We start from the raw sequence: 17,441 nt of genomic DNA, 5'->3' as shown, positions 1-17,441 counted from the left end.
AACATAAAAACAATTTGACGCTCACATAAGTTTTGCAGCCTTGAACAGTGTTTTATATTGTGGCGCTTCTGAACACAACAAGCTTATCAATAATACAAATTTCGTTCTCCATTATAATCAAATTTAGAGGAACCCGCTACAACACAGACAGATTACAAATCTCGGAAAACAAAGAGCACACAGATTAACAAACCAACACCGAAATTATCATTGACAGTGATGGGGCAAAATAATGGATCAGCAAATAGCTGAGATAAACATGAAACTTTAACTTGTAAAAGATTAGAAGGAAAATATGAACAATTCACCTATCTTGACAAAGAGGCAATTGGGGGAAAAGGTGAGGGAGGGGGAGGGGGGAGGGGGAGGCAGTGCAGATTAAGTATTGTAATAAAAAAAATGAAAGGGTACTCACCTTTGCTAGGCTACTTTGATTAAGAACTTGTTTATCTATGATTTTTATTGCAACCTGAAAAACAAAAACCAAAAAGAAATAACATTTATGGTAAGTCAAAGATAGCAGTAGATTACAACAACAGATTCTGTGATAAATTTTCAGGTGCTTCATTTGTATTGTATTATGTTGCTCTGATCAGTCGTATACTGTACGAGTGTACGGTACAACAAAATTCAAGGCAAACTGTATCCAAAATAAACGCAGCTTCAAGACGGAAACTTAATTATGTGGGAAAGATATAAGAGAGTATATACTAATATAACTTCTAAAGTACTTGAAATTCTCAAGAGGGTACAGATGTTTATTTCTTTGCACTCAGTATTAGGGTCAATATTCTCTTCACCAAGTGTCTTCAAAACATTGCAGATGCCGATGAGGATATTTATAATGAAGTTCCTATCAGCTTTCTGAGGCAGCAGAGTCAGATTGCACAGATGTTGGTCAGGAAATGAAGAAAACGGAGGGGTATGTCAAGGGGGAAATATAGACAGGTTTTTAACGAGTCCTACTTTAAATGAGCTTGTAAACGTCGCTCAGACATCTCCATCTTCTGTGAAATTTTGTGTCTGCTTTATGTTGCATTTAAAGTTGAAAATATATTGTACATGTATACTGTCGTTAAGTTTAATTTAGAAACTCTTATCACTTAGAGGGACCCACTTTTAATTTGGATCAAAAATTTGTTTGGTGATTTATGTCTGCTTGACCTTCAGTGACCTTTGACCTGACATTTATCCTCAAGTTATATTTTTACCCAATGATGTAGTCATCATTGTACAGTAGCTCTTGTACAGTAACACTAAACAAATGGGAAGGTTGACAGTGGGGAGGATGTGTTGAATGCAAATTTTTACATTTTTGGTAAAAAATTATTTATTAAAAAGCACCAGCATTATATATCGCACTTTCTGAGAGCTTTAAATTAAAAAAAAAAAGTTAAACATATGCATAATTAGACCAAACACAAACTGATACGAGCTGATATATGAGGTCAATGACAGCAACAGAACGAAAGTTGCATCATCATTCATTGTGAAGAATTCCTATGGCACAGATCAGTGGCACACTATATAGTGTTTGAGAATAAAAGTGCAAAAGAACAGCCAATTGTCACATCCATGACAAAGGACATGACTACTGTACTTAATCACTGTACAAACTACATGTCCTACCCGGAGATATATTAATATTTCACAACGTCACAAACAAAAGCTCATGGTAGTTAACCCAAAAACATTGACCAAGCCGGTGATAATTCGGCATGCATGACCTGTACAAAGAGGTCTCGGCACTTCTACATTTATCAAAACCGTGGTAGACTTGCAATAAACGTGAGGGCTCTGCATTATAATAATTCAGACATCTGTACGCTGTGAGCCGTCCTTGCATGAATTGGTCTACGGTTTGTATACAGTATATATTACATGCTAGAGTCTGATGCACTGAGCTCAAGATTATTGTACTACGATACAGGTACACTAAAGGAAGCAGTGTGCATCAATGTCAGACATGCTTAGATCAGTTAGATCCAACATCATTTTAGTATCAACATATACATATATAGATTAGAGTAACTGTGCATTATTTAGGGTGCAAATTTTTGTCTAGTGGTTTGAAAGGTTCTGGGGTTTTTTCTCTCGCTCTTTTGAAATACTTTTGTTCCTAAGTACAAAAGGTGCTATGAAGCTTTGCACTTGTTTATACTGTACATAGCAATCTGAACATTTCGGGTACAGCATTTTGTGATACAAACCGGGATAAATTATTCCAGGGCTAAAGACCAATGGTTTCCATGAGGGCGTGGTCACTTCCAACCAAGTTGTACATGGAAGATTATGTCAATACAAGTAAGAATATTTGTCCTGAAATGTTTTCTTTAAAGTAATATACTGTAGTAGATGTTGATGTAGATTATTGAAGTAGATTGATGTAGATGTTGATGTAGATTGTTGATGTAGATATGTAGATTGACTGATCTACTGTATGTAGATTGATGTAGCCATGTAGATTGATTGATCTATGTAGATTGTAGATTGTTGATGTAGAGATTTGTACAGTAGATTGATTGATATTCCCTGATATTTGAAACTAAACTCACATGCAGTTCATTAGCACAAGCAGTCAAGTTTCCCAAAAAAAAAGGGACAAAATTGGAAGTCTCGGCTAGCTCATTTGCAATCCAACTGAGAGCACTATACAGCAGTACGCATAGCATTAAGTCAAAAATTTCAGCAAAATGCAGCCAAATTCGCAGAGCGGCTTTAAAGTGATTAGTTAAGACGGGGGAACTGTTACAAGTTGATACAGATAATACCTGTGGCGTTCACAACATTGGATTACCTGTACAATGACACTATCTGGATACCATAGTATTTGGTTCCTAAACTTTTCCAAGTAATTTTACAAGTTTAGAACATGAAAGACGAACTTCAAAGTTAAATTCAATGCCTTTGATCTTCACTATATATTCAAAGGTCAATTTTGACTTTTTCTAACAATATTTTGAAGAAGATAAATGATAAAATACATGCCTGTGTCTCAGCTTAGGTATTAATTACAAATAAATTCATTAAATCCACATTTTCAGCTAATTGTCATCAATGAATAATTTAGCAGAACAAACATCATATTTCAAACTGAACTGCACACTCACTTTTCATTAAGACAGTGATCAAAAGACACTTGTAAATGTATAGATTTTAACAAATTTAATACTTATAAAGTATAATCCCACAAGTAGCTGGCAATAGGAGGGTGGTGGTGGGGGAGGGGATGGGGATATTATGGTTTTGTAAAAAAAAAACTTTCTGAGGAATGAAGTAAACTTAGCCAAGCCTCAGTGGAAAAGGGGTCTTGCCTAAAATTTTCATTGAGCCTTTCCCAAGATTAGCAGATCATTAAATTTACAGAATATTTTTGATTCCTATTTATATAATTGATACAGTCATAGTTCAAACAAGCAGACGATGACGACAATGTGAACGCCATGGCGATCCCACTTGTTCTCTGATTCATTAAAGAAAGACACAAGAGCTGTATTTACTGTAAAAACAGACAATTTTGCACTCAACTTTATTCACTACTTTCAATAGTCTGTTTCCTGTCTGTAACCTTATGAATGTTTTACAAGCTCATGGTTTGATGTTTGTTTACCTTGCAGCATGAATCATCATCGTGCTAATGAAGTCACGTCTACAAACATGCAATTTCATCCTGGTTCATTCACATTTCCGACAATTTAAAGAAATGATAATTAGTATTTAACAAGAAGTTCACATCGCATCTAGCATAGTACTGTATAGCTGCTTGCTTGAAACTAAGCAGAAAAGTTTGAAACAAAACTGTCACTCACTTAAACTAGTTATATATATAGATAAATGGACAGACTGTACAGAAGAATAGATAAAGTAATGTGCTTGGCAAGTCAACAAGCATCAATTTGGGCATGGATTATTTATGAGGATCTTACCTCCTCTTTGGTTGCTATTTGTTTGGCGAGTGAAACTACTGATATACATTAATAAAAACATTAATAAGAACATGAATTCATGAGTTACTGGTGAGTATCTTACCTCCTTACTGGTTGGTATGTGTTTGGCAAGTTTAACTTTGGCAAAGTTACCCTTTCCAATGGTCTTAATGAGTCTGTATTTCCCAACATGAGGCTGATCATCGCCTGGTCTGGGTCTTGACCTGCCTGTGTTGCCAATATCACCCTGAAAACAAAAGTAGAACGATAAATATTTACACAACTTCTATACATACAAAGTACAGGAGAACATTCGTAATATTCTAACTAAAGAATTGATGCTATTCATGAAATCTTCCAACCCGTTCGACACATTAAAAGAAATTTTTGTCATTGATAGCAGCTAAGTCCTGACATGGAATTTTTGTCACAATAAATTATTCAAGTACCCATGATTATTTATACAATTTGAAGTAAAAAATACTCTGTACTGTAGATCAGCTATGAACTTGTGACATGAGCAAACGTGATATGAACACGAGGAGCTTATTGAACCTTTGTGTACAGTACTTTATGTGTCTGATCTATAAGGTACATTGGAGTGCCATTGGTTATCTATGTTCATCCATTAGGAAGGTTATCTACGTACGTTCATCCATTGGGAAGTTTCTGGTCCCCATTTTATTGCGCACCAACCTTCTTCAAATACCTTAATCAACACCTTTAAGTCACACACCTTGTACCGACAACGGAAAGTAAAATTTCTTTCTTTATCACAGGACCAACATTGAAACACTCTGCTTCCCAGTTAATTTTTTTATATTTATTTTTTCTCCTTCATCTTCTTTACTGCTGAAATGTAAAATTCTCCTAACAAAGATTTGATCTGCAATCTAATCATCCGTAAATATTGAAATGAGTATGTATTTCAATTAGTTCAGTTACGGTGTGGAGTACTTCTCTTGCTGAACTAGCAAGCACTGCATGTTTTTGAATATATAAGTAATTGAAGCTTACCATACAAAGACTAAATCTTAGTTAGGAATAGTCTACAGTGCATGTAAAATGTTAAATTATTGTCCCTGCTTCAGGTATATACACATCTCTTCTCTACTGTCACAAATTACACTTTGAAGATGGGATTTAGCCACCCAGCTTTATCAAGTACTGTCAACACACACTGCATTAGCAGGATGCCTACTGTGTACACAGCAAACACGATGATGTCAAGTATAGTACAGTAGGTTAGCCCACTCGCAGAGGGGAAGAAGGGTAATGCTAAGCTGTCGAGACAGTTGTTGAGATATTAAGGAAAGTGGTTTGTCTACTGATTTTTCTTTTGAGCTCATCTTTAACAGGCTAGAGCATGTAGTACTACTACACCAAACCAAGCATATTTTACATGGGGGTATAATAGTCTATTCCTACTACAGGCAAGGTAATTTGTCATACTTTCAATTTAGCACTGTCATGTATACATACTGTAGATCCACAATTATACATTCTAATATTCTGAAATTGGGGGAAATAAGAATAATCCACATAGATCTAGAATGCTTTTAATGCTGCCCATATATATTTATGGATAAATAGTTCCAATTTTAAGTTATAAATACCAGGTTGAGATTTTGAAGCAGGGAATAAATGATAGAATGGTAGAAGTGTTTGGACAGTCACTGGCAGAGATGAGAATCTCATTAAACCACTTGCAATTAACATAGCAAACAATACAGCAATACACACATTACTGTAGTGGGCAATCATATGTTCCTACTGTAGCCTAGGCCTGTTCTCATATGGCCTACATAGCCTGGCCCTGTGTTCAGTACCTCCAGAGCCTGCCATATATTACATCTATTTTCCTTGGTCAAATATCTACACTGTATCCATAGATCACAACGCAATATAAACCAATCACAGCTCCATAAGTTAGTAACGTTCAATCTACTGTGTGCATTGCTCGATGTCCATGGTTTGTAGAATTCAAGTGAGTCTCTTGCTGTGTCACAGATGAACATTCAGTTTGTTTGCATAGTTGTATCTGATGTATATGTTAATGACCTCAAGTGCATACATAGGTTGGATACCCTTTTCAATGGCAGTTTGCCACTGTGTGAATTCAAGATAGTGTAATGCTATGAACTTTCACACCATCAAAAAAAAAATGGTCACTTGGTACTATTGTCAGCTGCCAATTTAAATTGTTAAATATTGTAAAATACGTAAGTCTACAGTACAGTAGTAGTGTATTCTAAGAGTTACGGCTCACATGTTTATATGACAGGACTGGTCAACCATTAAAGAAAAATAGTAACGCTTTTGTAAACGTTATCTGTTCTGCATCCCTTTCAATCGATATTAAAGTCACCATATGATATAGCCATGACACTGTCCAGTGGTACCTTTCATTAAACACTGATCACATACAACACTGATTACATGCAACACTGATCTACATACAACACTTAAGCACTGATCATATATAACCAAAACAGTGCTGGGCATTATTCCAAAAAATTAACAGAAATTTCAGGTTGATTTTTAAACATTCAGCAATCTTCTTTCAACAGAGAAGATTGAAGACAGGCAAAAAATGTCGACCATCTGGACTGAATTAGAAAAGAAAAAACCAAAAAAAACCATCATCATTGTAATCTTTAATTCTCAGGTTAATGCTGTACCTCTTATGCCAAAGTCTATAGCTCCACGCATTTCTGTTGCGTGTTACAATTTAATTTCAGTCTCTTGGTCTAAGTATTACCAACTGTGGGTTCTATTTTAAGCTCTTCTTCAATATATGACCATCATACCTGCACTCCTCTCATGATATTTAATACTTTCACTATTAATTGAGAGCTGGGTTTGCTTCACAAACCCTCTAAAAGAATACACATGTGTCATTTCCTGTTGTGATTTAAATATATAGTCAACTTGCTTGTGATTCCCACAGTTGCCTCCTTTTTTTTACAACAATATTACCTAGATAACAGTTTAGTTTTACAACCATCCTGCCGTGACTTCATTATCACTTACTTTAACTCCAGCTTTTCCTGATGGGTACCTCTCTGGTAACGTTGGGAGCACCGGTGTCCGAGACATTGCAGATCACGTTAGGTGTACAGCTAGTACTGACTCTGGCTGCATGGAGAACAAAAATGAAAACCTTTTCATACATCGATGAAATTTGTTGGCTTCGTCAAGAAGAACTAAAGCTTATATAGCTCATGTCAGGACTCTAAAAAGATACCTTACAGTGAATCCTCATTCGCTAGAAATCCAAAAACCCTTGAAAACAAGGACTTCCTTATATCTTCCTTCATTAATATTAAAATTAAACAAAATTGAAATATTTATTAAACAAGAAACAGCTCACTGTAAAAACTTACTGGCTTGGGGATTTACAAACAAAGGTTGTCACGTATTTCCCATTCACATCGGTACTTGACTTTTTTTTCACCATTTCTTAATATACTTCTTCCCATACCCCTCTTCTCTGGTTCCAAACAGTTAAGGTCACTGCACATTTCCCAAATTTAAGTTCTACAAGCTAATGGGAGGCGAAGGAAGGGGGAGGGCAGGGGAATGGCAGGGGAAGGGCGGGACCATTTTAATAAGAGGGGAAAGGCTGTAAGGCACAGTAATGAAATGATTCCAAATGTGCAACTTGAAAGGTAGGCAAGTGTAAACTATGAAAGGAAGACATCATAAGAGAGCAAAGAGATGAATCTACCAGACAAGGATGACCACATACAAGTGATACTTTTACCTTGCATTACTTGTATTCAAAACCAAAACCTATTTAAGGGTGACTTTATGCAGAATTCTGATCTTGAAATGCTATTGTCTGAGACCAAAAAAAAAGAAACGGAAAAGAGTCCTAGGTTGACACTCCAATTTCCCTGTACGACTAAATTAATGTTGCCGTTGGCTTATCAGTACCGGCCTTTATGCTAATATATTGTATATATTATAAATTCTAATCATAATTAAGTACATTTCCAAAGAAGATATATATACAATTGCAAAGATGTATAGCTGTTCTGTGCATAGAGACCATAGTACATTATGAGAGGCAAAATTCCGAGCCCTCAAAACTGCCACATGTATACAAGTTGATCTCTGAATTATGCCCTTCACAGTGTGCGAATTAACCAAGATTTGAACTGTAAACACTCAACAACACATTCAACATTGCTGTAGTCATTTTACAAGTCACAGTAGTTGTAAAACGCGATTTGTTAAGTGGACAATTTTTTTATTAAATAAATTGTTATTCGTACTCACACACTACTTAAATGGTACTCGGCATCTCCTTATCACATACAAGTACTAACAGAGAGTAAGAATGCACTACGACAAAACACCTGGCAGAGCTAGCATGCAGAGATGCCGTTTACACTGTGTACTTACACTGATGACACTTTAAACTGGTACTTCAGTTTCATATAAAGTACAAGAGTTATAGGACAATGGACTCTTCATTGTTAGTAATGAAAGTTCAAAGTTTTACACTTTATATTTAGACCATTCATATTATATTACTCCCATCACATTCATATTACTCCCATCACATCATATTAGTCCAAGTTTCTATATTCACCGATATCGAAGGTTCTGCACACATTCTCAATAAACATGACAACAACTAAATCTCACCCAACGCTTGGGAAAACTATGTCACACCATGTCACCAGTGCTGGAATTAGACCTTGGGGGGCCCGGAGCACTTCAGGTTCAGTGGGCCCCTCATGTACAGAAATTGAAATCCACGGCAAATGACCCAATTTTCACATCAAAGTCAATTTATTGCGTGTCATTGAAACTGACAAGTTATACATACATAGAAAGGTTAAAATGAGTTATATATCTTAAGTAATTACTGTACATGTAAATGTGTAAATACATGACAGCAAAACTCCAGGTAGATATTATATTACTCTCATCTCATCATATTACTCCCATCACACCATATTAGTCCAAGTTTCTATATTTACCGATATTGAAGGCACAGTCTGAATAAACATGACACCAAAACCAGAGTGTGGCATACAACAACAAGGGTACCACTGTAATTCTGGAGCTAGCTGTACAAGTCTACATTCTACAGTAAACCAACTCAGTTTTCAGAAAAAATATAATACAGTATATATTTAAATCAACTTAATATCACACAACGCTTGGGACAACTATGTCACACCATGTCACCAGTGCTGGATTTAGACCTTGGGGGGCCCGGAGCACTTCAGGTTTGGTGGGCCCCTCATGTACGGAAATTGAAATCCACAGCAAATGACCCAATTTTCACATCCAAGTCACTTTATTGCATGCTATTGAAACTGACATAGACATAGAAAGGTTAAAATGAGTTATAAATCTGAATCTGAAGTAATTACATGCCAGCAAAACTCCAGGTAGATTTTTAGGTTGAAGACAAATTACAAATTGAATAAAGGTATATTTTTAATAAAAGAACCTAATTTTAAAATTATTATACTTTTGTATAGAGGGGGCACCCATATGGCAGTGGGACCCGGGCAACTTCCCTTTTAGCCGCCCCCACCCTTTCCCCCATTAATCCAGCAGTGTATGTCACACCATTAACATGAGATATACACCACATTAATGTTACACTGCTCTGCCCTGTAAGGCAATTTCCTTCAGTTACATGATGGTTTTGTGGGTTACATTATTTCACTTACTGTTTTCTCTGTGATAGCATTTGAAACCAAGGGGGTCTAACCACACCGCAGTTGACATTGTACAGTTGCAGTGGGTGCAGGAGGGAAAACTTGTTTGTGGGCGGTTTTGTTAACTGAGAACCATAAGGTTAAAGGTCACCCTCACTTACAAAAAAAAAAAAAAAGTAGGAAAATTCATACTGATGAAACATTTTCCTACAATACAATAAGAACTACAATCCCTCCCACATTGCTAAAGCAAGGGAAGAAATGTTTTCTTTTTCAATAAATGTCAAATTTCCAAGTATTGGTGGGTGGGGAAGGGTGGGGGGGAACACCTTCGTCCACAACCAAGTGCAAAAATATAAATTGCATAAATATACACTATATCGACTTCCACTTCCTTCTAGGAAGAAAATCACAACCAGGCAAATCCATGCAAAGATCAAAGAATACTTAACGAGTGCATGGTCTGAGTGAAGAAAAGTTGATTGGAGTTAAATATAGAAACCAGGAAAATAAACAAAACCCAGGCGACTCTGTGGTTTCGTACAGTAGATTCTAACACAGAAGAGGAAGAGGGCAGTGACACAACAGTCAGTCATGGTGGGGGGGGGGTTGGGGGAGGAGTACAGTGCTAAAATGTTATCAATTTTCCAATGTTAGGTAACTAGGATTTATGCTTCGGTTGCATGGTTACGAGAGAGGGGTGGAGTAAATCCTTCTCTTCTCCAAAAGGATCAGAAAGTCTTGGAAAAATGAAGACAATAAACAGAGAGTATGCTATAATCTGGCAGCATCACATTCTGTTCTGCTGAATTCTCCATGACAAAAAAAAAAAACACAGTGCTTCAAGGACAGAAACCTTTAAATTAACCTAATGAATCCAGCGTCCTAATTATCTCACAGCGAGCGCGACAACTGTGTCATTGACGGCATTTAACGAAATGTGGGTGTTGCAAAAGCTTTGATGTCCGATCAGCCGCCACTGTAGATTTCATTACAGCCGAGATCTACTTAATTCATTTTGGATTACCTTGTCAGAAGTATGAATAATAATGTTCAAGCTCTCGCTATGCTAAATCGAAAAGATAAAGATTAAACCTTCTAATCACAGAAGAAGAGAAAAAAGCAATGATAGTTTCTGGATTAGGAATAACTTTTCAAAACTGTTTTGTCTTCCAATAACAAAGACGGGGAAAATCTGTACCTAAAATAGGGATATACTGTATACTATTTTGCCCTTGTCATGGTAAGGCTCTAATTAGGTCAAAAGCTTGAATCCATATCTCAACTTTAACAAACAAAAGAGCATATCCACCTTGATCCCTTGTTTCATTTCAATAATTGACACAGAGACCCAATGTGGGGTCAGTTTTAAGGATTTGTCTTTTTAAGTGACACACCTCACCACGGCAATAGCTGCCACAGTATTGTAATGGTATAAAGTACAGTAAACACACTACAGTACATCGAGATCCAGATGCAGGAATCTGAGAACGTTCCTATCACCTACACTCAGTTAGGGAATAAACGTAGAGTTTGAATTTTATTATAGCAACTTTAAACATATATGAAAGACTACTGAAACTGTGTACAAAACTTGTTATACATGTATGTATCTTTGAAATGATGTACCAATTTGAACATTTTTCGCAATATCTTGATCAGTAATTGCAAAATTATTATCCCCTGTCAAATTTTGTCAATGCCAACATTTATTAAATGATGTGAATTCCAATGTTCAGTTAAAGCACTCCATTACACCCTCGCTTCCCGGTCAAAACAACAACTGTTATTTTTGTCCTGACAGTACCAAGTGACAGTTTGTTTGAATCCTCGGCGAGGAAGAATTTAGAAACACCTGCATACCTACGTAGTAGTGCAAATAACAAGGGTGGTGGCTATTTTTGCATTTAAAATGTACTATAGTAGTGTACATGTATGCGTGCCCTCCTGAAAGTACGCATATATACTGTGTTAGCGATATAGTATGTAAACCTCACCAGGAGTGGTTTTCCTCCCTTATTGATAAAACTACAGTCCTAAAGTATAAAGGTTGATGTTGGAATTTTTCCCACCTGAATTATCGAGTTAGTAAGCATGCAAGTCTGCAATTTTAACACCCAGGAGAAATTGCCATTAGAAAGACGAAGATAACATTCCTCCTTTCTCCCAGGGGTTATAATACCATGAGGTTCAATCTCTTCTTTCAGCCAAAGCTTTGTGATTTTCACGACGCTGTTAATTGACCGTTTCGCTTCAATTTATAACAGGACAGGCAGTTATTACCTTTTGGCCATAATAATGCTCATTATCCTCTTTCCGTTCTGCTAGGGTAAATGCATTATTTACAAGTCATATTTTCGAAAACTTAAGACAGCACTTTTCATTTATTTACGACACAAAAACTGTGTCGGACTTATTCTTTAAGCCTTAAATCTTAATTATTTTTGACCTTCTTTCGGAAGTAAATAGCACTTTAAACAATAATAAGGTGATTGTAATATATCTGCCAGAACGGAAAGCGATCAATCATGTACTGTATGTACAGTACACCGTCAGCATAGATCTTGGTTTGTCCTCATCTATAATGCAATGATTTAATTGGACTTGGATTTTCACGTCAATTTCAAACATGCTGTTGGTTACCCTTGAAGGTGGTCACTTGTATTTAATATACTGTCCTGTAGATGAAAAAAGTGGGCTTGCTAGTACTTACCAAAACCTTCCACGAACAATTGTACAGTTGTTAAAAGCGGATTAAGATGGATGAAAATCCTTCGTCAAATGCGGCCTAAGACTTCAAAAATGATAGATTTCGGAAGGATGAGGACAGTGACCTCACAGAGTTTGTTGACTAGGAAGATCAGAGTGCGTATTTATAGGAGACAGGTAAGAGGAGGAGTGTGTTAATGTCAATGAAGGGGTTCCATCTGTGTACAGCATCTTTGGCTGATACACACATTATGGACCAATGTGCTACTCTGAAGTCTTATTAATAATATTGCAAAATGGTTTCATTCTTGCCATTCTCTTCAACAAAGATGTTAATTCCCTGTACACAAAAGAGTGGCATCATTTTAATATGACAGTAACACTTACTTCAAATAACTGGAGGGAAAAAAAGCACCTTTGAGAAAACACGAGGACAATGTTGAATATTGCCCATAATGTACGGAAAAATGTTTGTATTTATTTAAGACGTAACTAGTTTGACTAAAAATATAAAAAATTGGTTTCTAAGCAATGTACAGTATACCCATAATGTATGAGCATATAACTCAACGTTTCATAAACAGCGACTTATTAGATCAAAACCAACGTGTCAGGATTTCTTTCGGTTGGAGCTGACGTCTGTTTCACTGTACATTTCTTCTCTCTGCAAAGCAACTTCATCTTCAACAATATCTCACTTCCTTGATCCAGATAACATTTTAATTACCAATTCCAAGTGCTTTGCTGGCTGTTCTGTCGTCAGGTTTCTGAATTTTACTGAAGCAAACTGATCAAAACCCACCTATCAATCTGGTGTTTTTTTTGGGTTTTTTCTAAGCTTTATAAGTTACTTTAGGAGTGCACTCAATTTTAAGAGCTTATCGTCTGTAACTGGGTTGAAACACTGCATACTGTACATAGCAAAGTTACGATGTATTTCCATCCAACCAACAAGGGAAACTAGCCATAGGAAATTAAGTCATTCATGACAGTGTGAAGAGATAGATCTAGTAATGTACACCTACTGTAGCTCAGTGTACCAGCATACAGTGTACGTAGATAGATGATAATCTCTTCAGCGCACTTATCACAGATGAACTTGTACTGTAGTAATCTCAACATCCTTAGCTCTCAGTCTTGTTTGGTAACAGTTTGTTCAGCTCAGTGTTACTAAGTAACTCTGACTATCGGCTCAATAATGTATCCTTCAAGCACTAAATCAAGTCACTAATTGTACTGAAGAATGGAACACAGCTAATTAAGCTATACAGTAAAGTGCACAATACCATATGTACCAACTGACTGACATACAGTAGATGATTAATTAAAACTTAATCACGTCAAATTTGTTGGTAAACCTTGCAGACAGAAGACAGCTTAGTTTGTCATGTTCCCTATTCGGCATCCCTCTCCCTGCCACACCCCCCCCCCCACACACACACACATACTCCATTCCTGCCAAATTGAAAAGAAGAAAAAATTCTAAATCTTACACCACATTAACAAAAGGTGGGGGAAAATAACAACAGTAATGTTTTACAGGCAGCTCAGTCTACCACTGCGGCAAAAAAAAAATTTAATGGGTCTACAGACACCTACGTGTACCGTAGCCAATTTGACCCATATTCAGTACTTTTGTTGCATGTGATAATCTTGTTCAAAAGCAGTTGAATTTTTTCAAAAACTCTTATCGTTTCCAAAATATACACATTTGAAGTTTTGATACATCTGGGAAAACTCATAAAATACAATACGTGCAAACTATGACGTCGATTGTTGCACTCACCATAATTTCTAATTTTAGCCCTGAATAAGTTAGCCCCTAATTACAAGCCCACATATATCATTTGAATAATCTGATGTTCCTCTTTTCACAGAAGACAATTAAACCTTTCCAAAAATAGCCTTTGGTTACAAACCTGTGTTCATTGTCCTTGAAACAAAGGTTGTAAAGTCCGAATAACATTACAGAATATTAGGCGTCACTCCCTTACTCCCTTTACATCATCAATGTTTATCCATAAATGAATTAAGAAAAGACTTGTAAAATGGTTAATCTTTGATGGATTTTCATGAGATTTGAAGCTAATTTTATGTTTTCCAATGTCTACTAGACTGATTAGGACAATGTTGTTCCAACTTGTCCATAGATCTTTTAACACACTAACACATTGTGCAGGTGTTCATTTTACACATGAGGAGTTTAATGTTAACAAAAACAAGTAAATTTACAAGCAATCAATTCCACATTGTAGATGTCTGTCCATAAAATGTTACTTTGGAATCAACTGCTCCCCCCCCCGCCCCCCTCCCTTTTTACAGCAGCAGTGAATAACAAGAGGATAGTTCTCCTTATCACTAATTAAAATCTAGTGGCATTGAATGAGACTTGCTATTAAATATTACATCAAATATGCATTTACTGTAAGTATTAAAAGCTAACTGCAGTAATAAATGTTTTTCATTAAGGAGTCCTGAATATATTTCAGTTCAAATTCATTAATGCACCTTTATCAATATAATTGCCCCAAAAATGTCTGAACATATGTAAATTGACATACTACCTACATAAAACCAGCAATCACTACATGTAAAACAAAGAAAACAACATCAATTGTTATTTTCAATTACACATAAGTACTGCTGCAGTGTACACAGAATAACATTATATGGACACTGTACAATACATTCACATACTGTACAGTAGTAGTACATAGCTACGTCGTGGAACGAGCAATACTGTAGTGACTCCAGTGTGCAACAGTTTGCACTTGACTTAATACTGAATGACTCATACTCACAGGGAAGCTTGCATACAGTACAGCAGTCGTCCTCAGTACATGTTTGTAGCTCCTAATACTTATCAACTGTGCTATCGAAATGAAAATGTTACAGGTATTTGAGTGTGCAGTGGCCATGCTAAAGCACTTGAACTGGTTCAGTCTTATACCGTGGTAACTGTTTATGTTTTGTTGTTTATAGTGTAAAGAAGATATGAAACGTGATCCAACCATAGCAACAATGTATAAATATATATATATATATATATATATATATATATATATATATATATATATTTGAAATCGTAGTGAGTTGGAAAATCCAGAACAGTGAAAAGAGTTCCAGCCTCCACCGGGATTCGAACCCGGGCCTCCCGCTTAATATGCGGACACCCTAACCACTAGGCTATGGATGCTGATTGTATGTTCAGACGTTTGAAACCGGTAAGGAAGGTCGTAATTCCACTGTAGGCGTGTATATAAATAGATATGTACATATAGATATATATATAATGTATATGTACATATCAAATGGCATTGTTGCCATGTATATTTTGCAATATATAAATTTCATATATGAAATTAATACGTAACATGGGTGTGTTAAGTTCTCCATGGGCCAGAACAGGAACCCAGCCAAAGGCATGAACTTAATTAATACCCAATCTCTTATAACAGTCCAATCAGTAACTCAAAACTATCGCAGATTGATCAACAGAGTGCTATTTAAGACATTCTGACTTGATTTATTTTGCAAAACTGAGCTGTTTAAGAATGAGATCAATAGAACTTACCACAAGTATTCAGCCAGGTTATTAGAAACCAAGATTCCTAATATCCCATTCCACAAAAAAAATAAAAAAATAAAAAATAAAATTAATTGATACTGTATATATCTGCTTTTCAAACTGTTAGTATAAGGTATACCTTCATTGTACACAATCTTGTATAAAACAAAGGGTGAAATATAGTTAACTTCCATTTTTTATCTATAATTTTATACAGTATCCTCTGCCCAGCCAACCCCCCCCCCCCCATAACATTTCTGATTCATCCCTGATTATTCCCATTTTTAATTTTCTTGATGAAACTTTTTTGGGAATCTCATTAAACTTTGTACTGTACTGTATCTTCATGTTTATAATTTTATTTTTTTCCCTATTTTTAACTACTGTAAGTTTATCCTCCTGTTTTGTTTCATGTATGTTGACACTCATGCAAGTATTTGAAATATTATTCTTGAAATTTAAAAGGATTTTACCAATGCATAATGATGTTAACTAACCTATATATTTTAACAAAGATTGCATTTAAGGCAATGTTGAAAACGAGCGTGAGTATTTTAATTTGATAATACTATACATTGCAACAATGTTTTGACAATTTGGCTGCAAGTACCCTACGTAATGTTAAAAGAGAAGCCTTAAATTACATTACGTGATCGGACAAACAATACTTCCACGATCTGTGTCTCACCATGGACGCAGTTCAGTTCTCTCAGTAACAAAATATTTTCCTTTACTATCCATCACAGGGTTCTAGATTCTAGTCTGTAAGTATCTGTGGGATTTTTAGTGCCCTGTTAATTACTTCTACTGTAATGTACTTGCCACCCAAGCATGTAAGTGGATGTAAGTAGTAAGTGGCTCTCTTAACTACTAAACCTACCTTGACAATGGCCTATAAGTATTCAAGTTCAATACGAACAGTACAATCTATCTATGAATGATGAGTTCCTGTTAGTTAGCAGTTTTCAGGTCATCCCTAATACTACGGTACGTATGAATAGTACTAAACACTAATGAGACACACTGTTTCACAATGTCGTTAAAATTTCTACTTACGATATTACGGTTGAGAGCTATTAATAGCCTCGCTAATAACATGCTACTGTTAGTTGGAAAGCAGAGGTACATATGTATGTCATGAGCAACCTGAGATGATGAAAACATTTGAAAGGCCATTTGATATCAGTGGCATATATGATCATAGTTTCAAATAAAGTTATTAATTTGAAAAGAATGTAGAAGGGAAAGTGCAACAGCAAGGGGGATGACTGTCACAGTCAAAGATGTGTAGTGAAAATATTTTCAAACAGACTATAGTACAGTTAAGTGCAGTGAGGTCAACTTGATTCTCAAGTTACCGTAGTTTTATAATAACCGTTGGGTCTGCCACATAGATTGCGCACACCTAAAACCAGCCTTAGTATCAAATGAGGTGGCCAGATGATGAAGGCCAACATACACCAATGCTATAGAGTACACAACTAGACACTTTGGGTGGTAGAGATGAGGAGGTAGGTTGACCGGAGGTGACCGGTGAATAGGGGAGGTCAT

The 17,441-nt window shown here is 36.0% G+C and overlaps 1 protein-coding gene and 1 non-coding gene across 12 annotated transcripts in view; both read right to left on the bottom strand.

Annotated features, from left to right (window-relative positions):
* The window catches only part of LOC139972076 (MAP/microtubule affinity-regulating kinase 3-like), a 92,198-nt gene that overhangs the window by 66,605 nt on the left and 8,152 nt on the right, over positions 1-17,441 (bottom strand). For 10 of the 11 annotated variants that reach the window (XM_071978978.1, XM_071978977.1, XM_071978980.1 and 7 more), the window contains 3 exons: positions 6,960-7,064; positions 4,030-4,173; positions 416-469 (listed from right to left, as the gene is read on the bottom strand). In XM_071978978.1, the coding sequence (XP_071835079.1) occupies positions 416-469; positions 4,030-4,173; positions 6,960-7,025 (264 nt within the window). In that variant the 5' untranslated portion in view covers positions 7,026-7,064. Of the gene's footprint in view, positions 1-415; positions 470-4,029; positions 4,174-6,959; positions 7,065-15,123; positions 15,148-17,441 lie in introns of those variants that run through there. The other variant, XM_071978979.1, reaches the window with a different exon arrangement.
* On the bottom strand, positions 15,447-15,518 carry Trnan-auu (transfer RNA asparagine (anticodon AUU)). Its single transcript has one exon. It is a non-coding gene; the product is annotated as a tRNA-Asn (tRNA).

This window comes from Apostichopus japonicus, chromosome 8, assembly GCF_037975245.1.
Source record: "Apostichopus japonicus isolate 1M-3 chromosome 8, ASM3797524v1, whole genome shotgun sequence".
NCBI lineage: Eukaryota > Metazoa > Echinodermata > Holothuroidea > Aspidochirotida > Stichopodidae > Apostichopus > Apostichopus japonicus.
Note: the sequence above shows the minus strand (reverse complement) of the source record. Positions and strands in the feature narration are given on the sequence as shown.